The sequence below is a fragment of the Ochotona princeps genome, chromosome 26 (assembly GCF_030435755.1).
Source record: "Ochotona princeps isolate mOchPri1 chromosome 26, mOchPri1.hap1, whole genome shotgun sequence".
In the NCBI taxonomy this organism is placed as follows: Eukaryota; Metazoa; Chordata; class Mammalia; order Lagomorpha; family Ochotonidae; genus Ochotona; species Ochotona princeps.
The window spans coordinates 23662434-23688871 of NC_080857.1; the positions used below are offsets into that span (position 1 = coordinate 23662434).

Genomic DNA, 26438 nt, shown 5'->3' on the forward strand with positions numbered 1-26438 from the left:
GGAACATTAACATTTTTCTTATTTCTTAAAAGATGTCTACTTTCAGGCCTGGCACAGTTAGCCTAGCGGAGGCTTCTTGAACTTCCACACTAAGTAATACTTGTTTTTTTTTTTTAAAGATTTATTCATTTTTTTTTTATTACAAAGTCAGATATACAGAGAGGAAGATCTTCCGTCCGATGATTCACTCCCCAAGTGAGCCGCAACGGGCCGATGCGCGCCGATCCAAAGCCGGGAACCCGGAACCTCCTCGGGGTCTCCCACGCGGGTGCAGTGTCCCAAGGCATTGGGCCGTCCTCAACTGCTTTCCCAGGCCACAAGCAGGGAGCTGGATGGGAAGTGGAGCCGCCGAGATCAGAACCGGCGCCCATATGGGATCCCGGGGCCCTCAAGGCGAGGACCGCCAGGCCACACCGCCGAGCCCCTAAGTAATACTTGTTGTTACAAATTTCAAAGCTTCTTGGACCCTGCCCTGGATTGAGTTTCCACTTCCTACATTTGCTTTGGCCAAGCCCCAGCTGCTACAGAAAGAAGGATCAGTGATGAAACAAGCAAATGAACAAGAGACAGAAGTACAGAGAGAGGAGGGAGGGAGAAAAAGGAAGAGGAAGAGAGGGGCCCGAATGAGATGGCTCAGGGGCTAAATTCTTGCCTTGCATGTGTTGGAATCTCATATGGGCACAGGTTCGTATCCTGGCGGCCCTGCTTCTCATCTGTGGCCTGGGATAACAGCAGAGGATGGCCCAAAAACTTGGGACCCCACAGTCACATGATAGACCCCGAAGAGGTTCCTGGAGCTCCTGGGGCTCCTGACTTCAAGTCAGCTCAGTTCTGGCCAATGCGGCCATTTGAGAGTGAACCAGCAGATGCAAGATTTTTCTGTCTCTCCTTCTCTCCATAAGTTTGATCTACCTTTCCAATAAAAATAAATAAATCTTTAAAAAAAAGAATAAAACCAAAGTTGGATTTAAAACAAATAACAATTTAATCAGGAAGCTCTCAAATTCTACCCCAAAAAAACAATAGATAAAAGTAGCTTTTGAAATAGCACTACAGGGCCCAGCAATAGCCTAGTGCCTAAAATTCACCCTGCATGCCCAGGATCCCATTTAGCAGCCAGTTCTAATCCTGGCAGCTCCGCTTCCCATCCAGCTCCCTGCTTGTGGCCTGAAAAGCAGTCGAGGACGGCACAAAGCCTTGGGACCCTGCACTCATGTGGGAGACCCAGAGGAAGCCCCTGGCTCCTGGTTTTGGATTGACTCAGTTGTGGCAACTGTGGCCACTTGGGGAGTAATCCAGTGGATGGAAGATCTTTCTCTCTTTCTCTGGGTAAATCTATCTTCCCAATAGCAATAAATAAATAAACTAAAAAAAAAGAACGAGAAGAAAAGTAACAGTGCTACAGGGGCAGGTGTTTGACCCAGCAGTTACGACATCATTTAGGATCCCTGTGTCCCAGGTTCAGTTCCCAGCTCCAGCCCTCTATGCCAACTTCCGGCTAAGGCAGACCCCAGGGCCAGCAGCAGTGGCTCAGGTATTTGGATTCCTGCCACCTGTGTAGGAGATCTGGATGGATTTTCTGGCTCTTGGCTTCAGCCCCTGGCTATTGCTGGCATGTGAGGAGAGAACCAGCAGATGGGAGATCTGCCTCTCTTTGTAGATCTGTGTCTCTGTCTTTACTTCTCAAATAAATAAATAGAAATATCACTACTAACCACAGAAAAAAGATTAAAACTTCCTATTGCTTCTGAATTTCCAAATATAGGAACTGGTTCCCAGGAGCCTATAAACTACATGAATTTTTCAAATACATTGTCATTAGGGGACTAACTCTACAGTAAAAGATGCAACTACTTCTGAGATTCTCATCTCCATTTTTGTTTTTTTTGGCCTCATTCTGAAAAAGATCTTAAAGGGGGTCAGGAAAAAATTGATTTAATAATTAAATCATATTAGAACAGAATAGAAAGACAGCGCAATATATAGACACATACTGTTTTCATTGGAGGGGCACAGGCCCTGCTGACCACATACAGAAGTTCACGGACGCCTTGGTAACTCAGGCCAGTCACTTTCATAAGCTCCAGTGGAGACAGGCATAAAAAGTCCTAAATAGACATTAAAGAGAATATTCTAAACATCCATGTAAAGCAAAGATATTGATACCAACATGAATAAATTGAGCATAACAGATTGTGAATTAAGGATTTGTTTCCTATAAAGTATTTTCCTCTAACAGATCAGGCCTCACAGCCCTGTCTTCTGACTAGCTGGCTTAGCTGCCGTTTAGCTGAGGACACACCAAGTACTTTCCCAGAGGGGCAGCAGCAACAGCCAGGTTCACATGAGCGCTGTACTTGCCTAGAGTCAGGCCCCAGTGACACAAAGTCACTCCTTGTTAAACTAAGAGCTCACTCAGAGAAAGCATTTGATAACTGAGAGAGACTGCAATGTTAAATTTCATACTTGTTAGGACAGAAGAACTAAAAATATCTTAAAGACATACTATAGGTTTTTTAAAAAGGAGTTACATGCTCTGAAAAAATCTATTTAATTAAGAATAAAATCCTAAGATAAAACCTTGCATCTTCTTTAAGAGAAATTTGCCTCTGTATTGCACTTAGAAATGTAATTTGGCCAAATGTTTAAGCCACAGATCCCATATCCCAGTGCCTGGCCTATAAGTCCCAGCTCCTAATTCTAGCTTCCTGCTAATGTGCACCCTGGGAGGCAGCAGTAATGCCTCAAGTGAGTGAGCTCCTTGGACTGTGTTCCCAGCTCCTGCACAACAGCTGGAGAGTGAACCAGAGGTAGGAGCACTCTCTTTCTCTTTTTCTCTCTCTGTGTATCTCTATCTCTTAAGTAAACATTTTAATTAAATCAGCCTATGGAAAAGCAACATCATTTATCTTTTTCTGTAAACGTGAGTTTCTTGTTTCAAGCTGAATAGTTAAGACATACTAGAGTTAATTAATACATAGGATTTCTTAGTGAAAAAAACATTGCATAAACTTTACCCGACAGGTAATTATCTGATGTCTGCTGAGACGGTCACAGAGTTCTTGGGATAAACCCACTCGTCTTAGTTTCTTACTAGCCATGTCTCTGGGTTCAGCAAAGAACCTTGAAAAAAAAAAAAAGCAACAAAACACATAAACCATGGTATATGGCCTACTGAAAATGCTTTATAAGACAAAAATTCACACTTTTCCATAAGCAAATGGATCATACAGTATCTAACACATTACTGATAACACACTGGAAGACTATAGAATTCTTTCTTTTGCTTTAAATATGGAAGACAGTGGTTTACCAACCATTCCTATGGAGAAATACGGCAAGTTCAGGATACACAATTCACATAATCCTTTGACACCTAACCCATGACTAAAATGCCACTTCCTGTTTGTATGGCATCTAAAGATTTTCAACAAAGGGGCCCCTGTCGACGCCACCATCTGAGAGATTGGCATCACAGTCAGTGCTACTTGGCTCATGTCTCAGCTGTTCAATACAGCTCCAATACAGTTCCCTTACAGAAGCTCCAGGAAAAGCAGCAAAGATGGTTGGTACAAGTACTTGGCCCTGTATTAACTCACATGGAAGACTCACATGAAGCTCCTGGCTTGCGCCTGGCCCAGCCCTGGCCCTTGGGACCCCTTGGGGAGTGGACCAGTGGAGGGAAGGTCTGTCTGTTTGGTTCTCCTTGTCTCTCTATAACTCAGCCTTTCAAATAAATAAATCTTTTTAAAAAAAAGATTTGCAAGTATGTATAGGGTTTTTAAATTTGTAATTAATCTTCAGATGTATTTCCAAACAATCCCTAGAACATCTTCATTTTCATTGTAACAAAAAAGGCTAGATTTACTAAGCACCTAATGTGTACTAGGCATGATTCCACAACTTCCCTGAATCACATTTAATCTTCGCAACAGCTCCGTAAGGAAAATGCCTTATTGAGTTCTTTCTTATACTTAGGGGGGAAAAAAAACTAACAGTTTGTACAGATTAACTGGCTCTTTGTCTCCATGAGAAAGGAAATCCAGAAAAGGACGCAGCATGTGAACCCCGGGAGGCTGACTCAGGGCTCTATCTTCTCACCTATTGCACACTGCTACAAGTCCATATCACAAGTAACTCGGCCTGTTTCTAGCACTCAGAACCAACCTTCTGAACAAAATGACATTGCATAGTATAATAAGCGTTCGTTATTATACCAGCTGCTCACATTTCCACATCCAAGTTCACTCTGCTGCTGCCCTTGTTAGTGGTAAATGAGATTCAGGAGATATTTTTTAGAGACCTAAAGCTGAATCCCTTAATCAAGCATGCAAGTGGGAGGCTGTGGATCTTACCAAGATGGCAAAGTATCTTAGTCTTTCTGAAAGAATTGAGACAGGAACTTGTTCCACAGAATAGAAAGATATAATGAACAAACAAAAGAAAGAAGTAATATTTTGGAACCGAAGCACATACTGAGAATGTAAACAGTTGTACAGTTCCTATACTATAGCCCACATCTCCATGAAACACCTACCACTGTGAATCCAATTAAAATCCACTTTCACACGCCACTTCCTAGAAGTGCAAAGTCACCTCATTCCTCCCCATGGCAATTAGCTTTGGTTATTTTGTTCACATTTTTTATGTATTGAGAGATAGAGGGGGTTTCCATCCAGAGACACACTTCCCAAATACCAAAGCTCAGAGTCAGGAGCTCAGCTCAGGTCTCCCACCTGAGTGACAGACAGGTGGCCATCACTGCCACCTCCCAGCTGGAGTCAGGAGCACCGATAGGCACAGAACTCAGGTTCTCCAGCTGTGGGGTACACATGTTCCAGTGCACCTGTCACAAGAGAAGTCTCAACTGCTATGCCAAGGGAGTGCCCCAGGAACTCAGTAATATTGATTGTTGCTTTCCCAACAGAAAGTTTACCAAGACTGAACTTCTGTATCATTGAATAGCACATTTTAAATTCAATTCATTCCTGCCAGTGGCATCATTTAGGTTAATAAATTTAATCAAATTAAAGAACTGGGACCAGTGTGGTAGCTTAGCAAGCTAATCATCTACCAGTGGTGCCTGCATTAGGTATGGGCTTTGGTTCAGGACCCAGATGCTCCATATGCGATCCAGCTCCCTGCCTATAGTCCACTCCCTTACTGCCTGCCCTGTTGTATATTGCTTGTCACCCCCACACCCTAAAATAAATCCACTCTCCATTATTTGCAGCTTAACTTGTTCCTTCCACAGATATCTCTGAAACACACTCTGCTGAGCACTAGAGATGTGTACGAGAATCTTTTAAATATATTCCCTGCATTTCGGGACTCAACCTTGCAATAAATTGTGTAAATGCTATTTAAATGTGCAATGGGGGCAGACAGGAAGAAGCCCTCAAACTGGTGTGAACTGTAGCTTACCCTAAAAGTCCGCTTCTTCCTTTAAAACTCCCCATGACTCATTGGACAACTGAGGAAATTCCAAACTTTTTAGGATAGAAACAAAACCTTCAAATATTGCTTCCCTGAGCCTCCTACATCAGACTGCTTTCCCCTCAGTGCCCTACGTTCTTCATCTATGAAACAAGGACGATTCTAACATCCACTTCTTGGGCCTGAAATGAGGGTTAAAGGGGCAAGGTGGTGTTGCGCACACAGCACTTCAACGTAGCACCCATAACCACCATGGATTCACTCAGCTAACATGATTAGTTAGCACCCGCAAAGGTAACTGGTGGGATTTTCAAGCAACAACCCCTCCTGTCACTTCCTTCCACAGGGACTGCCCCAGAGTGAAACCTGCGCTCAAATGCTCTCACTACACTGGGTACACATCCGCTCCACCATCTTAACATTTGTCCATGGCTAGCACCCAAGGTTCTCCCATAAGAACACCCTGCTGTGCATTTGTGTATACTGGAAGGCAGAAGGGGGGAGTGGAGGCGGGAGGGGCTCAGCCCTAAAATTAGAATCTCTCCTCCCCACCAGCAAGAAAAAAGGACGATCCTGTGTTAGATGTTCACTGAAAATTTAGCGAGCCTCATCCACGCTGGGCACCGTTCCCAGGGCTTTAATGTTTGCCAGAGTTTTATAGATACGAAGACTCAGACCGTGGCGCCTGCATTCTAGCCCGTGGAGCTGAGTCCATGTTCCACGCTTGCTTCACCCCCTGAGCGAGGGCAGAATCTAAACCTGTCCGTACACACTTAATCCTTAAACTACCTACCGCTCTCCCCCAAGTAAGAATGAGGCTCAGGCGGGGATCAAGAGGCTCACCTGGAGTCCTCTTACTTTTTAAGATTTTCTTTCTCCAACCAAGAGGCAGTTTCCTGGTGTCTCCCTCCCTCTTACCCTCCAACCCCCAAGAAAAGCCAGCAGTCTTCGAATCCGAGGCGGGGTTCTAGCAAGATTCCTAAGAACTGGAGGGGGTGTGCCCACTCCCTATTCCCAGAAAGCAACATCCACAGACCCATGCAGCGAGCAGAAAATAGTGAGGGCGCCCCATTTGCCCACAGCTGCCCCTCCACAGATACACACACACACACACCCCCAAACCCAAACTGTCCAGTACCGGGTCAGCTGTCTCCAACTTTCAAATTGCCCCCACCCCAGGCAGAGTTCCCGCGGAAAGAGCTGAGGAGAAACAACCGAAGCGGTGGTTGGAGGATATCCTCTACTCTTAACCAATCACAAGTAGGCGGTGGCTCAGGTTGCCCCCGCTGCTTGCTGGGAGTTGTAGTTCTCACTCCTGTCATCCGCCTACTGAATAGGAATCCTAGTCAATGAAGTCATTATTAAAACCCGGTGGTGGTGGTGGGGAGGGGGGAACGTTACCAAGGAGAGGGCGAAGCATAATTGCTTGGAATTTTCTCCCTTCATGTAAGCTTTTTGGGAAATAGATTACCTGCCGTTAAAGGGTTTTTGAAAGGCAGTGTTCTGTTTGCTTTTATTTACTGCCCTTTGGGCGAGAAAGTCTCATCGCGGCTGCGATGAGGAAATCGATAAACCCCCACGCAAAGCCACAGTTTCAGGAGTTCCAGGTGATTCCTCTTGCGGAAAGCCTTTGCCCGTTCTCTGCCTTCGTCGCCCCCGTGCATACCTCCGCCTAAGCCTTGAACCACTATGTCCTAAGGATTGGCCCGGCACCTCTCACGCGAGGAGAGGCTCCGCTTCACCCTCCAGTGAACAGGCAAATAAAAGCATGGAATGAGAAGCAGAACTCAGACCGTAGGGATTGTGCGAGCACTATATTGACAACAACACGGGAGGAGAATCCATGCCACTCAATACTGGCTTCAAATGCTAGGGAGTCAGAGGGGGAATAAAAGACCCGGCTGCTCCTTCCACCTGCTCGGCCAACGCAGAACTGAAAGCGTTGGCGGAGTCGCTGTCCAGAGGGAGAAGCAAGGTAGCAGCTCTCTCACAGCAGCTTACGGCTCTCAAGAGACGGCATCACGTGAGACCAATATGGCCCCTTATTTGCATCTTCCCTCGATTCGACCAATAGGAGTGGCATTGTCAGTCGTCACTACCTCACGGGAGCTGGGTGGGTCACCTGACCCGGCACAAACATGGCTGCGCTGGGAGCTCTATCGTGTTGGGCGCCAGGAGCAGGTGAGTGTCAGACACCGAGAGAAGGAGGGGCGCGCGGCACAACCCCGCTAGGGAGCATGCCTGCACCCCGGCACCTCCTCCAGGTCGCGTACAGAGGCGACTGCTGATTTTCAGTCCTTTGCCTCAACCGGGGGAGGTGCCTGCTGAATTTCTCCTGCTTAAGGAGAACACCTGGGCATCTGGAGTTAGACTGGGCACAGAAGTCCAGGAGGGAATACAGAAGTGGGGTTAGCTGCAGGCTAACAAATGGGTTCATGTTCATCAATACAGGATGCACCTAGAGAGGCAGGAGCCACCCCTAACGGAAAGTGGCAGTTCTCAAAAAGAGATAGTAGGGTATCAAATTAAACTAAAACGGCAAAGAAGGGAAGTGCATGCACTGGGAAGCATGCCAGCCGTTCATCGTGGACTCCGTCCGTTGCTTCTCACAGTCCTGTACGTTGTTTCCAGGGGGGACTCCGCGAATGAGAAAATTGAAAATGCATTTGGCATAACTCATCCTTTTGAGCGCCCTGCACTCCGTGCTAGGGGGAAAAAAATGAGTCATCCCTTTGGAAAAGAGGAAGCGGCTTCCCAAAAGCAGCTTTTTGGATTTTTCTGTGAGTGCCTGCGGAGAGGAGAGTGGGAGCTGGCGCGCGCCTGTGTCCCTCAGCTCCACGAGGGACCAGGGGATCTCCCCAAGACGGTGGAAGACATACTTCAGGCGCTGGTGGTGTGTCCGCATCTGCTGAGGTAAGGACTCTCCCAGAGGGCAGGAGGCAACATTCATATTGAGCCTCTAATCAGCGTGACTCACTCACCCATCCTCTGAAGACAGCCTGGGCAGGGTATTTCACACACTGAAAATTTTACCTCCACAAACAGGTTCTTTACTGAGCGGACGTGGCTTCAGGGCATCTCCTGGAACTGGAATGTAAGCCTGGCCATCCAAATTTGTCTGAAACCACCTTTCCCTATTTGTCATCATTTGAAATGGACGGTGGAATTGCGCAGAAATGTATTTTCTTTTGCCTTCGATGAAAAAGCAAACCTTATTCTCTTCTGATTAATTAGTTTGAAGATACTGTCACTTTGGCAAAAACTGAATTATTTACGTTTTAAATTTTAACTTATCTCTGTTTTTTATTTGAGACAGAAAGGAAAAAGATTTTCCATCCTCTAGTTCATTCCTCAGATGCCCACAACAGCCAGGGTGGGACCAGGCAGAAGCCAAAAGCTTAAGCCAGGTCTGCCATTGGGATGACAGGGACCCCAATACTTGAGCCAGCACGAGCCGGGACTCAAACCAGGCATTGCCAAACAGGGTGGAGGCAGCCCAAGGGACATGATAATCACTATGCCAAGCGTCTTCCTTACAACTCTTCATTTTGAAATAATTGTAGGCTCATATGATGTTGCAGAAATAATGCAGCCCAGTCTACCCTTTCATAACTGCCCCAATTATGATATTGCATGCAGCTGAAACACAGTACCGAAACTAAGAAATTGTACTATGAACCACACTACAAAATTCACTTGGATTTCATAATTTTAAAAATATTTTTTGAATTTGTAGTTTTTTTAAAAGATTTATTTTTATTGCAGTCAGGTATACAGAGAGAGACACAGAGAGGAAGATCTTCTGTCCAATGATTCACTCCCCAAGTGACCGCAACAGCCGGAGCTGAGTCAATTTGAAACTAGGAGCCACAGTTGCAGGATCCCAAGGCCTTGGGCCATCCCCGACTGCCTTCCCAGGCCACAAACAGGGAGCTGAATGGGAAGCAGGGCTGCCGGGATTAGAACTGGCACCCGTATGGGATCCCGGCACATGCAAGGTGAGGACTTTAGCTTAGCCACTAGTCCACCAATCCAGGCCCTCATTTGTAATTTTAAATAGGTTGGTCCATATACAGATCTACATAGTCCTATTGTAGCAAAGACGCAGAAATGCTCCATCCATCACCACAAAAACCAAAACAAAAAAACCTCCCTCATGCTTTGATGCCACGTTTTTCTCTCCACCCTGGATTTATGACAAGCAGTGCTATTAGCAACTAGTGGTACGGGAGTCAGGTTTATTGTTTTGGTCCTCCTGTGTGTTTAACAGTTTCACTTTGCTCTGTTATATGGTGTAAGTACTGTTATTAGCACAAATAGACTGGAAGAACTTGAGGGATTTCCTCCTTTAGATTCCCTACCCCATCCCACTCCCACCTTAAATTTGGGTGTGAACTAGTTGTTGTCTAAATTGCTAACTTCAAAGAAAATCTTATGAATTCCTGTAACCCTGTTTTTAGCACATGTGTAAAAAAATTTAGGAGGATCAGGCATTGTGATAAAATGGACTAAATTTCCATTTGAGGCTCCCCTATCCCACACTAGAGTGCAATTTGACTCTTGCTACTGTCCCTCTTACCCAGCTACCTGCTAATGCAACTGGGAAAGCAGAATAATGGCCTAGTAATGGGGTCCCTGCCATCCATGTAGGAGACCCAGATGGAGATCCAGGCTCCTAGGTTCCACTTAGCCCATCCCAGCCCCTACTCTTGGGAGCATCTGGGGAGTGAACCAGCAGAAAGAAAATCTGTCTCCCTCTCTGTCATTCTGCTTTACAAATAATTAAATATCTTTTCAAACTTTTTTTTAAATAAAACCCCTTTTTTCTTTAAAACTAAATTAGATTTCTGTTCAACAATGTGTTGTAAGTAGCATTAACTATTTTGGCTTTTTCTGTAATGTTTTATTGAAAACCAGACCTAGATAGGGGAGTAAAGATGGGATAGAAATTTCTTTTTTAAGATTTATTTATTTGAAAGACAGAGAGAGAGAGGAAGAGAAAGAAAGTTTCCATCCACTGGTTCACTCCATAAATGGCCACAATGGCCTGGGCTGAACCGAGACAAAGCCAGGAGCCAAGAGGCCATCCGGGTAAGGTCTTGTCTTCTATCTCTCTCTCTCTTTTTTTTTTTAATGAAAGCTGGTAACTCTGTTCTGATTGAAATGCTTTGTTGAACTATCATATACTTCTCTGAATTTCTCATTTTATAAATTTCGCATTAGGACCTGCTTGCTTGTTCAGATTTGAAATAGACTGTGCAGTGAATTGTAAATCAGGGACAAGGAAAGATTGGTAGAAATTCTTTCTTACGAAGTTTTTCTTTCTGTCTTTTTTCAGATGTGAACAAGCTATTAACCCTCAAAGATTAGCCTGGTTCTGGCTTCTTGTGTTGGAAAAATGGCTAGCCCAGGAGAAGGTAAGGAGTTTTGCTTTTAAGTTTTCCTGAGGACTGACAACATGAATTACTTACAGATTTCCTGTCTGTTGCTTCTTCAATTATGAAATGAGTCATATGCTTTTCAGTTCCGACACTAAGAACTGCTTCAATTTTATTGTTGTCTTCTTATGTAAATGCATTAATCCCCTAACATATACTAGCATTTAATCCATTTGGGGTAATTCCATTTAAAATATTTATTTTTATGTCTTATTGGAAAAGCAGATGTACAAGGAAAAGGAGGAGATACAGAGAGAAGGATCTTTTGTCCTTTGATTCACTCCCTACACGGCCATTATGGCCAGGGCTAAGGCAATCCAAAGCCAGGAGCCAGGAGTTAGGAGCTTCTTCTGGGTCTCCCACATGGGTGCAGGGTCTCAAAGCTTTGGGCCATTCTCTACTACTGTCCCAGGCCACAGGCAGGGAGCTGGACTGGAAATGGAGCAGCCGGGATACAAACCAGCACCCGTACGGGATCCCAGCAGATGCAAGGAAAGGGTTTACCCACTAGGCTATTGTGCCAGGCCCGCCATAATTCCATTTTGTTAAATACAAGTGTGAGTCTTATGTCTGAAGAAAACTTTGAAGAACTCAGTAGAAGAGGCAAGATAGCAAATAAAAACTTGAACCTGTAACATTTGGATCTGATCAACACCCATATAAATGAGAATAAGCAAGGCCAGTGTGGTGGCATCATACACTAATCTCCTGCCTATGGTGCCAGCATCCTATATGGGCACCAGTTTGTGTCCCAGCAGCACCAATTCCAATTCAGTTCCCTGTTTATAGCCTGGGAAAGCACTGAAGAATAGCTTACCTCTTTGAGCCACTGCAGCCGCGTGAATGATCCAGAGGAGGCTCCAGGTTCCTGACTTTGAACACGCCCAGCTCCGACCATTTTAGTCATTTGTGGCTTAAGCCTGTCTGTCTCTCCCTCTCTATATAAAATCTTTCAAATAACTGTTTGAGAAGGAAAAAGAATATGCTGACCTGAGGTTTGGATTTTTCTGCAACAGCTTTATTTTTATCATCAAATACAGTGAAAGTGTATAGATGTAAATTTCATTAATGGAGCCTGGCGCGGCAGCCTAGCGGCTAAAGTCCTTGCCTTGAACGTGCCAGGATCCTATATGCCGGTGTGTATCCCAGCAGCCCGCTTCCTATTCCAGATTCCTGCTTGTGGCCTGGGAAAGCAATGAAGGATGGCCCAAAGCCTTGGGACCCTGCGCCCCTGAATGGGACCCAGGGGAGGATCCTGGCTCCTGGCTTCAGTTTAACTCTGTTCTGGCCATTGCAGCCACTTAGGGAGAGAATCAGAGGAGGAAAGGTCTTCCTCTCTCTCTCCTCTTCCTCTCTGTATATCTGACTTTGCAGTAAAATAAATAAATAAACAAATAAGTAAATTCCATTAATGAATTGGCACTGTTGGTAAGATCCTGCTTGGAACACCCATGTCGTGTTAGAGTGCTGGGATTCTATCCCAGCTCCACTTCCAAGTCCAACCTCCTGCTAACACACACCCTAGGAGGCAACAGGGATCATTCAAGCACTCAGATCCCTGTTATCCACTGGAGACCTAGACTGAATTCCTGGGTCCCGGCTTTGGCCTGGCCAATCCCGGCCACGGTGGGCAAATGGGAGGTGAAGCAGCATAGGAGATATTTCTCTCTGTCTTTCAAATAAATAAAACAAAAATAATAAGCAAATTCTATGAGAGAAAAGTGCTAAGGATACACTTTATATTTTAAAGAAAAACTTCCCCTTAAAGTCCTTTTAAAAGTATATACTAATCATCAGAAACTAATATTCACTAAAGAAGTTTCTCTAACACAATTATGTATTGAATTTTGATGATTGCAGTCAGGAAACTGAGTTAGATTGGAAATAGCTGGAAATGAACTGCCTGAGAGCATGCTGTAAAGCTGCTGGGCAGAGCTGGAACTGAAACCGAGGTCTCCTGACTCCCTGTCGCCTGCTGTTTCCACCTCAGGGTTCTTTTTTTAACCCATATGGACTTAAAGTAAAACATCTTTAATTGTATTCTTCAAATGTCTATAATTTTGCCCACTTTCAGTTGTCCTCTCTCCTCCTGGTTGTCAGAATTCATTTTAACTTTATGTCCATTTCTGTGTAATTTTTGTCTTTCACATAAGACGGCATTCCAAAGACTTATTGAAAAAACAAACTGCGAGATAACGTTACTTTGGTACAGAAATTTTGAAATCCATGCATCGTTGTTTTTAGTAATATAATCTTTTCTACCACAATAAACTTTTTTTAATTGTCTCCCCAAACTTTTTAAAGTGCCCTCATGGCTGTCAAAAGTAAAGAATTACTAATCAAGCTACATCTGTATCTCAGGCTTTAGCCAGTTGTCTAGTCAAGAGAAATGACAAAAAGAATTACAGAAGAGAAAAAAGGGAAGCAAGATTGAAAAACAGTGACACTTAAAGATAATTGAAAGTTGCCTGTGGTTTCAGGTTTGTAAGACACTTGAGCTAAAATAGTAATATCACAGCTTCAACAGAATCCTCACAGAGACAAAGATTTTGTTACTGATTAAGGATCACTCTAGTGACAACATGGAATGGGTCAAACCAAATGAACTTTGCCTTAGTAGCAGCTTCTGGCTTACTCCAAGCCTGATTGGTGATTTAAACCCTACTTGGTTGCTCAACCCCATCAGGCAGTGGACTTCACTTCCCTGGCTCCTCAGCATGAACTACAAATTGTTCTTGTTTCTCTTGATATCCTAGGTCATCTAAGCTCCAGTGGCTTGCTTATTTAAACATTTGTGTTTCTCATAGAATTGCCAAATGTTATGTAAGGACCAAGATGTTAAGCACATTTTTTCTGGTAGGTTCTAAAAGGCCAGTCATTATCTTAGGAGTACTTTTATCATCTAGGAATTTGATGGCTGCCATCCATTTCCAGATTGCCACCTTCTGCCAAAAACATCTTTTATTATTATTGCTATTATTATTATTATTTGAAAGGCACAAGGAAATCTTGTTGGTTCACTCCTCAAATGCCTGCAGACCAAAGATACAAGCCTGGAACTCTATCCAGGTCTCCTGTGTGGGTGGCAGGAACCCAACCAATCGATCCATCACTGCTGCCTTCCAGTGTGCATAAACAAGAAACTGGCATTTGGCTCCTGAGAAAGGACTCAGGCGAGGCACTGTTCTGATGCTCAACCTTCCTTTATTCACTTTTGCCTTCCGCCTTTTTGTCTTATAGGGGTTATCATCTCTATGTACATTAGCAGGTATACAGAGATTGAGCTGTAGAGAGGATTACTGCTCTGCTGCTTCTAATAGAGAAAGACTGGAAGTAATCAATTATCCTTAATACAGAACTACTTAATGAATGGCAGCGGATCTTTGTAAAATACTGTGTGTCATTATTTGATACATGAATTTTCAGTGACATGGTAGGATATTCATGCTCTACTATGTGGAGGGGGGGAAAAACCAGTTTAAGTACTTTTGATGTATATAAGAATAGGTATGCCTAGAAAACAGTCTCATGCCCTTGGTCCATAAAATTAATACTTTACCTTCAGTGGGAAAATTTATAATCTACATAATTTAATGTTTCTACATTAAGCATGCTTTGCTTTATTTATTTGGAAGGCGGAGAGATACATCCAGAGAATTCCCATTCACTCAAATGCCCACAACATCCAGAGCTGAGCTGGGCCAGGAACTTCCTGCCCATTCTAAGCACGGTACCAAATGCCCACCCCCATGCCTTGCTATTATAATTAAGAAAATCTGTGCTTGGGAGTACTGACTCTGCATGTTTAATCTCATCAATGAAATAAATACAAGCCGTTAAGTTCTTGGGTTTCTAAGTAAAACCTTAAAATCTTATTAAAATTAAACCAAACAACCTTGAAAACCTTACATTTAGGACATCTTTCCCTTTGTTTTCTCTTGATCCTCACTAGAAGTCACCCTTCCTCTTCCCAGCAGGAATGTCTTCCACCAGCTTCCAGTCCCAGGCATCTCACAAGCCTCCTCACAGGTGGTGTGCCTTTTATTAGGGAAGGGCATGGAAAGAAGACATTGTAGATCCAGAGTGTATTACATCAGGTGTTAAACTTTGCTGTGGTGAATGGCACAGGAATGGAGGAAGTATAATCTTGTGTTGGAAATACCCCACCCCAACACACACTCTCCCACACATACATACACTCCTCTCTACCTCTCTTTCTCGCTCTCACGCTCCCCTCCTCTCTTGCACACTCTCACTCATACTCTGATTTTCCTGCAGGTGCTCTATGCCTTCCAATAAAGCTCAACTTTGGAAAGCTTTAACCAGTGGCCTCGCTGGTTCCACATGTCTGATTTACAGCAGTGTTTGTCATTACCAGTCCTAAACTCTAGTCTTATTTATCTGTGTAGAAAGGAGACCTGATGTGAGCTTTAAGGAGCTAGTGAAAAGAAGCTACAGGAAAATCAGCTGGTGCAGGAAGTCAGCATTCTCCATCTACTTGCAGTAGACCTTGATGCTCATTAACAGACATTAGGATCGTATTTTAATTCTGATGTTTGAAATCACGTGGAAAGATTGCATAGCCATTTTGAAAACACAGGGCTACGTTCCCCAGGTTTGTTTGAGTTAGAAATTAAATGAGGGGCAGTCGTAGCACAGCAGGACACCGTCCTTGCCCATCAGAGTACCTGGTTCCACGTTCTGACTACTGTGCGCTACTGACCCAGCTTCCTGCTAACATGCCTGGAGGCAGCACAGAGTCACCTAAATGCCTGGGTATCTGCCATCCACATAGGAGAGCTGGATAGAGTGCCTGGCTCCTGGCTTCAGTCTGGCCTAGTCCTGACCACTGTAAGCATCCGGGGAATGGACCAGTGCTTGGAAGATCTCTTCTCTTCTCACGCAAGGACTTTCAAATAACTAAAACTTTTATTTTAAAATGAGATTTAAGAAAAATACATAGCATTTAGCACTTGGCATACAGTAAGTGCTTAAATATACTTTAAATCCTTCACACTTTTCCAATTAGAATGCAAAGGATAATAAATATCAAAAAGAAGGGTTTGGACCAAAAGACGATCAAAGAAGAATGTTATGGACGTCATTAGCTGGTTTTGTTTGTAGAGAAAGTATCTAAACCATATCCAGGAATTGAGTGGTTGAGAGTATTTTATCTTAAAGAAATTGCAGATATATGACTGATTGGAAAGAAATGTTATAATTTGTTCTCTAAGGCATATGCCTAATCTTTATGCTTCCCTCCAATGATTCTCCTAGAAGTTATTTCCAGGTTTTTCCCGAAGAAAGCTCGAGTTTCTCTTACTGTCAGAAGACCTCCAAGGTGACATTCCAGAGGACATCCTCAAGGTAAGGCCGTCTGTCCAGGGTTAGAGTCCTCAACATGTTCAGCCTCAGGGACCCAGCGCTTGGTTCAGGCAAAGCAAGGGGGAAGCCGCTCTAAGGAGACTTTACAGTTGGGGCACATTCATCCAACTTTAGGTTTTTTTAATTGGATTTATATATATATATACACACACATATATATATTACATATATTATACTTTTTTCATTTATACTTATACTTTTTTCATTTCATATATCAAGAACATATAACTTGAATTTAAATTGAAATGTTTATCAGTAGATAATAGGAATGTGAAGGGAGAAAGGAATCAGTGTTTGTTGACTAGTTTCTCCATAATAGGTACACTGAATGCATTATAGTTAATCCTTACAACCACTTCCTGGGAGCAGGATCAAACTCAGCCTTAACTGTAACTATATAGCAAGTGTCAGTTATCCTAAAGCTTACTTTCTTCATGAGCTAACCATTGCTTAACTAAAGATATATTTACAATTTTTTAAAGATTTATTTATTTATTTAAAAGTCAAAATTAGAAAAACAAGGAAAAGCAGAGAGAGAGGCATTTTCCACCCCCCAGATGACTGTAACATCCAGGGCTGGGCCAACCCAAAGCCAGGAACTAGGAGCTTCATCTGGGTCTTACACATGGGTAGCAGGGCTCAAACACATGGGCCATCTTCTTCTGCTTTTCCCAAGCTATTAGCAGAGAGCTGAATGAGAAGTGGAGCAGCTGGGACTTGAACTGATACCCATAAGGGATGCCAGCATCCTAGGCACTAACTTTACCCATTATGGCACAATGCTGGCCCTTATGGTAGGATTTTAAGTGAGAACTTTCACTTGTATTAAGTCCAGAACTGATGGCTGATCCTGAGCCAATCAGGAGCCGGGAGCTTCTTCTGGGTCTCCCATATGGGTGCAGGCCCTAAAGCTTTGGGCTGTCCTCGACTGCTTTCCCAGGCTACACACAGGGAGCTGGATGGGGAAGTATTGCTGCCAGGACACAAACTGGTATCTATATAGGCACTTGGAAGGCGAGGACTTTATCCACTAGGCTACTGTGCCAGGCCCTATATGAAGTTCTTTTAAAAATTAAATGTTGATACCTTTAATAGGCATACTGTTGTACCTGTGTATTCTATGAGTTTGCAAGCCAATTTAGGTCACCAGTGCACATTTCGGATACGGTGGGCTGGGACTGACTGAACATGGAACCCTTGGGCAATTGAGATCATTGCTCTTAACTTCAGTCTCTTGTAAAATGGGGATAGTGGTGGATCATTAGATTTGGTTTTTGTTGTTGTTGTTTGTTGTTTGAGCGAAGGACCCAGAATGGTATCTGGTCCAGAATTAACAACCACAGAACTGTCTACTACTGCTACTGTTATATATGTATGAGCTGAAAAAAAGAACCATGAAGGCACACAAGCAAAACTATTCTAAAAATGCCCTTCACCATTCCTGTCTCCCCTGTCTAGGAACTGTATGAGACTTTAGCACAAGGTGCTGTGAGCCCTGGGCCTGATGATAAGCAGACGTGGGCAAGTCAGACCCCCCAGCTTAGCTGTGAAGCTGTCTGTGTGCTCTGGAATCTTCTGAGGCAGGCTCCCGAGCCAGCACAGGCCCTGCTGGAGCTGCTGCTGGGGGAAGACAACAGCCCCGGCTCCCATCACTGGCCCCTGCAGAAGGCACTAGTAGAGCTCATTCGCAAGGCACTGCGGACTTTGCAAGGCCCTGACTCTGGACTTCCTGGGGTGGTGGAGGCCATCTATGGAGCCCTGCGGACTCTGCGTTGCCCTGCAGAGCCGCCTGGAGTTGAGTTGCGTCTCCTGTGCGAGGAACTTCTAGAAGCCTGCAGGACTGAGGGAAGTGTGCTGCGGGAAGAGCAGCTGCTTGGCTGCCTGCTGCACAAGACCGGGCGGGGTCTGGTGTCCCTGTACGGCCATACCTATGCAGATAAGATCACAGAGAAGCCACTCAGGACCACAGCCTCAGAAAAAGGTGGGTTTCCTTTGCTCCTTGTCTTTCTGGGATCCCCAACTTGCTCAGTCTCTCTAAAGTTCCTCTGGTTGGACACCTTTCTGTATCACTCAGGACATCTCATGAAAGAAGCCAAGAAAAAAATGAAGATGTGTTCTTTCACAAAAGCACAGAACTGTAGTGTAAGTTAGGGGTGATAGGGAGAAAATAGTGACAGTAATAGCAAGAAAAAGCTACTGGAAGAAGTCTAAGATTTAAAACGTAGAATGCCTAGGTTAGGTCCTTAAAAGATCAGATTTTCACCTCAGTTCTTGTTTTTGTTTTTGTTTTATGTAACTTTTACTTCTTAATAAGGGAGAGAGTTGCCATCCACTGGTTCACTTCCCCAATGTCCCTAACAGCCAGGGCTGAACCAGGCTAAAGTCTGGAGCCAGGTACCTAACCTGGGTCTCCCCTATGGACGGCAGAAACCCAATCATTTAAGCCGTCATAGGCTGCCTCCCAGGGTGCTCCTTATCATGAAGCTGGAATCAGTAGTGGAGCCAGGATTCCAGCCCCAGCACTGTGTTATGAGATGCAGGTGCATGTCTTAACCACTAGGCCAGATGCCCAGCCCTGGAATTGGTTTGTCAAGTGGACACTAGCTTAGGAAAACAGAGCTCTTGGTTTCCCAACAACCCTGTCCGATTTGGTGTTCAGTCTCTCCAGATCACATAGATCCTGAGCGGGTGATGCTAGCCCTGTTCTCCAACCCCGACCCCACCCAAGCTTGGAAAGTCACCTTCTTCTACTGCCTGAGCAACAGCAAGCACTTCCTCGAGCAGATCCTGGTGAGTCAAGCCTGAAATTCTTCTCCAACACTGCAATACTTGGAGACTCTCTAGGGTCTTTCACAGTTATTTATCACAAGGCAGTCTAATCAACAGGGATTTTTTTGCCTCTGTCCATCACACAGTCCCAGGAGAGATGAGGCCCCATCATAATGACAGCTGCATTCATTTTGTGACGATCCTTTAGCAGGAACTGAAATGGTGGATGTGTGTACGTTTCTGGAGAATAGACAAAAGAAAAAACAATGGCAGCAGTGCATGGCCTGGCCAACAGAGGAGTGTATTTTCTGTCACTTTTCCTTCCAGATTGCAACTGAGTTTAATAGACTCATCAGACTCATTCTGTGTGTCTTTGGCTGTGCTAAGAGCTGGGGTAACAACAAAAGTTAGTTGCTGCCTCCAGGAAGTTTATACCCTGATATTGTCACACACGTTTTTATTTTGTTCATTGTCAGAAATCTCCCTGCTGTACTAAGAAACAACTTTCCCTAATGAGCAGCAAGCCAGAATGTCTTCCCTCTGGGGCACAGCTGCCTAATCACAACCATCTTTGGCTTACAGGTAACCGCACTAACACTGCTGAAAGAGGAAGATTTCCCAAGTCTTGGCTGCCTGTTGGATCGAGAATTCAGGCCTCTGCGCCACCTGCTCGTGCTGCTAGGCTGGACACACTGCCAGAGTCTCGAGTCAGCTAAGCGACTGCTGCAGACACTCCACAGGCCCCAGGTAATTCTTAGTCTGTTCTCCGGGCTGTCCCAGAAGTAAGTAAGTGTCCCAGGCCTTTGGGCATAGGCAGGAGTCAAGGTCCTACTGTTGATCATAGCCACTGACCCAGGAGCCTGAGCTAGCATCTGCATGTTTTCCCCTATCGACACAGGAGCAAGATGGTGATGAGCTCCTCAGGGATGCCTGTGATGGACTGAGTGCTCACCTGGAGGTCCTGGAATGGTGTGTACAGCAGAGCAGGTATGCACCTGTTCAGTGAGCCCCTTGCTGCCATCAGGCATATTTGACCCTGCGCTCTGTATGTGGTCCTCTCAGGATATCTTCCATATAAATGCTTTTAGCTGACCACGTTGACCAGGAAGGAAAGCTAAAATAATGATTATCTCTGCTGTGGCCATTGGATCATAACTAGAGGATAATGCAGGCCAACAATAGAGCCATCTCTCCCATTTCCTGAATATCAGGCATTGTTCCATTCCCTTTGTTAATGCCACTTACAATAACAATCGCTGAGTAAGGTCACTTCATCCTCACAGTAACCCTATGGGTACCAATAATCCTTTCATGTTAAAGATGGCACAACCAAAGCCCAGTGATGTTAAGTCAATTACCTGAAATCACACAGCTAAGTATTGCCTATGTTCATAGGTAATATGTTGTCCTGGATCACACTTTGATCCAACACAACCTTACTGAACTATGTGCGAAGCCACCCGTGTCCCTGAAAACTTATAACCTTGATCTGTCTTGTTCTGTATCTCCCCTGCCTGTACTTCCTGAGTTAGTGTGGGCAGAAGGAGTTGGCAAGGAGAAACAGCTTCTGATCAAGCTGGAGAAGCCTGTGTGAGAAGCCAGTGAGAAGCTGTAGAAGATGTTGAGAGAAGGACCATTTGCTGGATAAGGAGATCTGACTTGATGGATTTAATTCCCCGAGGGAAAATAAATATAAGGCTGTGTTCCAGAACAATTAAATGTGGTATCTGGGGAAGTGAAACCTAGCGTGTGTGGGCCAGCACAGAACAAGAGGGAACAGAAATATGTCTTTCTTCAAGGACATGAAAGAAACTCTCCCTTTCCTTTCAGCAACCCCATACCAAAGAGAGATCTCTTGTGTCACTTACATGGCGGAGACAGCCACTCAGTGCTATACTCCCTCCATCACCTCACCCACCTGCCAGCCCTCAGGGAGGAAGAGGTTCTCAGACTCTTACAGCAGGTGCCAGCCAAGGATCTCCAGCAGGAGCCTGGTAAGTTGGCAAGGAGGGAATAACCTGGCTGAGAGTCCTCCTAGGAATGATTTTGCATGTGTTTCTTCCAGTCTAAGACTTATCTAGATGTAATTGTGATTCCTGGGATCTGGTAAGAGCATGGTTCATCAGGTGCTCTCTAAATGAGAGCTGTTGGCCCCAGTCAGATTATATGATGTGAGGGCATTCCTCGTCTTTCTTGATGCAGAGTGGGGAGTCCTGTGAGCCCAGCCCTGTACCCGTGGTCCTTAGGGAGCCACTTCAGGAGCCAGGAGCATGCCCTATGTCAGGGACACACAATTAATAATTGTCTCTGGAGTCACAGCATTGCCACTGTCAGTTTGGAGACAGATTCTCGGTGACTTGCTTTATACTGCTCATGTTGCGTCTTTCCTCCCATATTCTGTTAAACAAATTAAGATATGTAAAAGAAAACTTGCTTGAAATAATAACAAACCTTTGTTTGAACCAGAGATCTTTCTATTGTATTCAAGACTCCATTAGCAAGCTCTTTTTGTTCTGAAAAATCTTATCATTGTGTAGTTACAACCTGCAGGCTAGGTTCTTGCCATTGAAGAAGAAAAAAACTCTCATGAGGCAATTGATGTTTCCCAGCCTACATGTTGCTTTGATTTACTTTTACAGGAATCTAGTACTAATTGGAAAATGAATATTACCACATTCCACATGTTTTTCCAGAAAGGCAACTCATTTAGCAGATTTCTTAAAGGACCCAGAAAGAAAGCTTTCCAGTGTTTCAAATCTAATCCCTGGTGACCCTCTGAGATACCCTTGGCTTCTAAACTTGGAAGAGGCAAAAGAGAACCTTTATCAGGGCTGGCACTGAAGTGAGGCAAGAGAGGCATTTTAAGGTGCAAAGGTGAAGAAGGCCTCACGTGTGCGTGCATGCTTGCCAGGCGTAGCCCTGGGGAGTATGCCAGTACCTGCCTGCTCAGGTCGTGAGATATGGAGAAGGTTAGTAGGTGGGGACTGAAGGCTGATGTTGAGTAGGAGGAAAGGCCTGGAAGGGATGCAGATCAGAAAGGAGAGAGATTTGACATCTCCTCCTTAATCACTCTGGGAGCCTAGGCATGAGGGAATCAGCTCTGACCGTCTGCCCATTTCTCTCCACGATTCAGACTCAGCTGACACTCCGGTCCCTGAGCACCTGAGCCGGTGTCAAAACCTGACACTCTACCAGGGTTTCTGTGCCGTGAAGTATGCCATCTATGCCCTTTGTGTGAACTCACACCAGCACTCCTCGTGCCAGGACTGCAAAGACAGCCCCTCTGAGGACCCGGCCTCAGACACGGAGCCGGCCAGTGACACTGTCTCTCCCCCAGGTACGGCACTTTCCCTGGTTGATAGCAGAAGCTGAGAACAACTGGTACCCATAAGTGATTCATGTGGTTATTCTTTTGCACTCAAATTTTGGGCTTTACTTGATTTTGTGATGCCCAGGAATTAATTTGCCCATTTTATCGGCCTCCATGAATGAAAGGAACGAAGAGAAAGCAAGTGGCTTGCCCAGGTTGTGGATTCCAATCCCGTGTTGCAGTGTTTTCCATGAGCTTTTTTGTGTTTGGTAACTGTATGAAAGGCATTGCATACCACCCTGCAGTTTGCTGTTACGTTATAATTTGTGTGTTTGTACATGTGACATGGAAACTGGAACTAAGTCTAAGAAACAGTATTTACTCTTCCAAGGTGTGCACTGATCTGTTTTTGGCTCCATTTCATTCTTTTACTGCTGTCTGCTCACTATACCTGATGGGTCACAGCCCAGCCTGAGGTGTGAAAAATACCAACCTGATGTCATGTCTTCTCTCATTTTTCTTTTTAATTTTTATTTTAGCTGATGCTTACATAATTGATAAGGGTAGGAAGGATCAAGGATCAGGGAAAAGTGGGTATGATCATTGTTTCCAAGCTTTCCATTTCCTTTTCCTCTATCTGGGGGTGGAGGGGGGCAGGCAGACCAAGGGAGAAGCTACACCCAGTTTCCTAACCACCCCAGCACCTGGGGATGGGGGACAGCCACCCAGTATCGACCCAGGGTCCTGATGTGGCATACGCTCTGAGGGTCCTGCCCGGGTGGTTTAGATAGTTCTGAAATGTCAATCTCATCAATCCAGAGATGAAGAAACACTTTCAATGTCCATTGGCTGACAGAGTCGACCTCGGAGTCTCCATTCGTCCAGATATTTGCTGTCATATTTGGGCTGGGGTTTCATTTTTTTCATAATAACTTGTAACTCCTTAACTTGCTGTCTCTCTGAGTAGTATTCGGTTATCTCTCTCTTCCAGCCTTGAAGTAAATTTCTGCCTTGGAGCCCAGCCCTTAGTTTTTAGAGAGGTACAGGGCTTACTTGTTAAAGCCTCATATATATGCACAGTGTCCCTCAGTGAGGGCTGAAACCAGGAGCCAGGAACTCAATGCAAGTCTCCCACATGGGTGGTCAGAACCCAATTTCTTGAATCATCACTGCTGCCTCCCGGGGTCTGTATTACTAGGAAGCTGGAAGCAGGAGCTAGAACCAGGTATTGAGCCGAGGCACTCCAGTGTGGGACTTAAGTACCTTAATCACTAGGCTAAATGCCCAACTAGTCTTTTTTGACTGTTGAGTATTTCTTTATGAGATCTAAGCAGGCTAGGATTGCCTTTAATGTAACAATCAGTGAAAATAGAATGGAGAAGTGAGGAATCTGTGCTCTCTTCGTCCCTGGAACTGAAATTAGGGAATATTTGTCAGAGATGAGAAATAACATATTTCAAAAGAAACGAAATTGTGAGTGTCCCCCTACGGTGGGATTTTAGTTAAATTAGCAAATCCTTTCTGCCAGTCGTAAACATGTTATTCCAACTATAATCCAAGTCCCTTTAGTCATTACAAGATAAGTAAATGAACTACAGTTGGAATGTACAAGTCTGGTCAGCACTGTTTTTTAAATTTACTTTCACTTTTCTGGCTTCTTCATGTATGCATACTTCAGCAGGTGCCTCAAATCTCTTCTCAACATACCTGGCCAGGTGTCAGCAGTATCTGCACAGTGTTCCTGATGCATTGTGCCTGGAACTTCTAGAAAACATCTTCTCATTGCTCCTCATCACCTCTGCTGATCTCCATCCAGAGCCTCACCTGCCTGAGGACTATGCAGAGGATGATGAGGTGGAAGGGAAGGGCCCCTTGGACTTGAGGTCCCCAACAGAGAGCCCCCAGCACACAGCCCAGCCCCAGAAGAAGTCGGAACGAGGCTCCCTGGGTGGCCCCAGGAGCTTTCCCTGCGCCACATCAAACTGTGTGAAGGCAGAGCCAAAAGACAGCCACCCAGCGCCGCTCAGCCACAGCTTTTTGGATCTCAAGCACTTTACCAGTGGGATCAATGGATTCCTAGCCGATGAGTTTGCAATCGGGGCCTTCCTCCGGCTCCTTCAGGAACAGCTGGATGAGATCAGCAGCCACGACACCTTTGAGAAGCCAAAGACACACGAAGACCAGAGCTGCTGCGGAAGCAAGGAGGGACTGCAGAGCCGCCTGCACCACTTCTCCAAGGTTCTGTCCGAGGCCCAGTGGAGATACAAGGTGGTAACGAGCAACCAGAGCTCAGGTGAGAGCAAGGGAGCAGCATTGGTGGGTGCAAGAAGAGGGGAGGGAGGAGACCCCAGGATTCTGGTGGAGGGCTGCAAGTGCACATGAATGACACAGCATAACCCAAGGACCTAGCACCATGGCAGCCAGTGGCAGCTGCCGCAGGGAATCACTCCATAGCTCAGAGCCCAGGGCACATCTTCCTGTTCATGCCCCCTCAAGAGGCAGATGCCATCCAAGCTGACCACTCTCCTTGGGTCCCGTTGGCCTTGCTCTTTCAGAGGAGCAGCCTTCCAGAAGATACCGGCCCATGGCCACACGGCACCCTAGTCTCCGCCGGGGTCGTCGGACCAGGAAGAGTCGGACAGGTAATCTGAAGAGCTCTCTGTACCTCATTGCCATGCCCCATGCAAGGGCATATATATATATGTGTGTGTGTGTGCGTCATACTATAAATATCAAAAACTTCAACTTTTTTCATTTATTCTCTTTGTACAAGGATACTTCAAAGCATTCACGGAAAAATGAAATTTAAAAAATGTTTAGGGCCTGGCGCAGTGATCTGGTGCACCAGAGTCCCATATGGCCACCAGTTTGTGTCCCGGGTGCTACACTTCCTATCCAGCTCCCTGCTTGTGGCCTGGGAAAGCAGTTGAGGTCGGCCCAAAGCCTTGGGACCCTGCACCCGAGTGGGAGACCCAGAAGGGGCTCCTGGCTTTGGATCTGCTCAGCTCCGGCCATTACAGTCATTTGAGGAGTGTGCCAGTGGATGGAAGATCTTTCCCTTTATGTCTCCTCCTCTCTGTAAGTCTGACTTTCCAATAAAAATAAATACATCTTTAAAAAAAAAATAGTTTAGCGATGAACTTTTGGTCATTATGTCCCCTATCAGAATGCCCGAGCTTGATACCCAACCCTAGCTCCTGATTTCAGCTTCCTGACGAGATGGGCTGGTCCAAAACCAGGAGCCGGGAGCTTCCTCCAGGTTTCCCACGTGGGTGTGGAAGCCGATGCACCTGGTCCATCCTCCGCTGCTTTCTCAGGCCTTAAGCAGAGAGCTGGATTGGAAGTGGAGCAACCAGAACTCAACTGACTCCCACAAGGGATACCAGGGTTACAAGAGGAGGGTTAGCCTACTGTACCATTGTACCAGCCCCTGCCTCCATGAACTTTTTGAAGTACCTTTATATGAAGAGGTATAGCAAATAATATATTGAGAACAGGTTTCTTTCACTTATCATTTTGATGTTTGTTTAGTATTTCCATTATGATGTGGGCCTTGTTCATGAACATTTCAGTTTCCAGTTTTTTATTATTACAAACAGTACTATAATAAATAACCTGGTACATGTCTATGCAAATTTAAATGAGTATAGATTAGGTTCCTAGGAGTAGAATTGGTAAGTGAATGGTGCATAAATATTAAATATAGATAGATGCCTTGTAAAAGGTGGAACAATTTTTTATTTCTTAGCAGCTGGGTGTATGTGGTTACCTCTTTCCATTTATATCCATCAATGAGTAATACCAAATTTTTAAAGTCATTGTCACTATCATTAACATAATATTGCTGCAACATTGCTTTAGTACTTTTTTTAGGTTGAGACTGATTTTTTTTGTTACAGTTATTGGACCTGTATGTTTTTCTGTGAACTGTTTAATTATGTCTGAGGTCTATTTTCCTATTGAGTTTTCTTGTTTCATTACAGTAAAGAAAATATTTTGTGATTGTGTACTGTACTTTTTTCCTATTTTAGTTTTTGCCTATTGATGGGTTTTTCCTAAAGTTGTGTAATACAGGAAGGCTGTGCAGGAGTACAGTGTTG

The 26438-nt window shown here is 44.8% G+C and overlaps 2 protein-coding genes across 8 annotated transcripts in view; one reads left to right on the top strand and one right to left on the bottom strand.

The window, feature by feature from the left end:
- RAD51B (RAD51 paralog B) overlaps nucleotides 1-6974 on the bottom strand; it is a 562304-nt gene extending 555330 nt beyond the window's left edge. For 5 of the 6 annotated variants that reach the window (XM_058655547.1, XM_058655551.1, XM_058655548.1 and 2 more), the window contains exons 1-3: nucleotides 6575-6662; nucleotides 3018-3123; nucleotides 1995-2108 (exon numbers count right to left, since the gene is read on the bottom strand). In XM_058655547.1, coding sequence (XP_058511530.1) covers nucleotides 1995-2108; nucleotides 3018-3101 — 198 coding nt within the window. In that variant the 5' untranslated portion in view covers nucleotides 3102-3123; nucleotides 6575-6662. Of the gene's footprint in view, nucleotides 1-1994; nucleotides 2109-3017; nucleotides 3124-6574; nucleotides 6663-6907 lie in introns of those variants that run through there. The other variant, XM_058655552.1, reaches the window with a different exon arrangement.
- A 599-nt stretch (nucleotides 6975-7573) lies between these two features.
- Nucleotides 7574-26438, top strand: part of ZFYVE26 (zinc finger FYVE-type containing 26) — a 69008-nt gene continuing 50143 nt past the window's right edge. Inside the window, exons 1-12 of one of the 2 annotated variants that reach the window (XM_058655130.1) lie at nucleotides 7574-7617; nucleotides 8068-8349; nucleotides 10775-10853; nucleotides 16152-16241; nucleotides 17718-18240; nucleotides 18919-19049; nucleotides 19611-19775; nucleotides 19927-20015; nucleotides 20859-21022; nucleotides 22162-22365; nucleotides 24017-24631; nucleotides 24894-24980. In XM_058655130.1, the coding sequence (XP_058511113.1) occupies nucleotides 8156-8349; nucleotides 10775-10853; nucleotides 16152-16241; nucleotides 17718-18240; nucleotides 18919-19049; nucleotides 19611-19775; nucleotides 19927-20015; nucleotides 20859-21022; nucleotides 22162-22365; nucleotides 24017-24631; nucleotides 24894-24980 (2341 nt within the window). In that variant the 5' untranslated portion in view covers nucleotides 7574-7617; nucleotides 8068-8155. The remainder of the gene's footprint in view (nucleotides 7618-8067; nucleotides 8350-10774; nucleotides 10854-16151; nucleotides 16242-17717; nucleotides 18241-18918; nucleotides 19050-19610; nucleotides 19776-19926; nucleotides 20016-20858; nucleotides 21023-22161; nucleotides 22366-24016; nucleotides 24632-24893; nucleotides 24981-26438) is intronic. The other variant, XM_004584453.2, reaches the window with a different exon arrangement.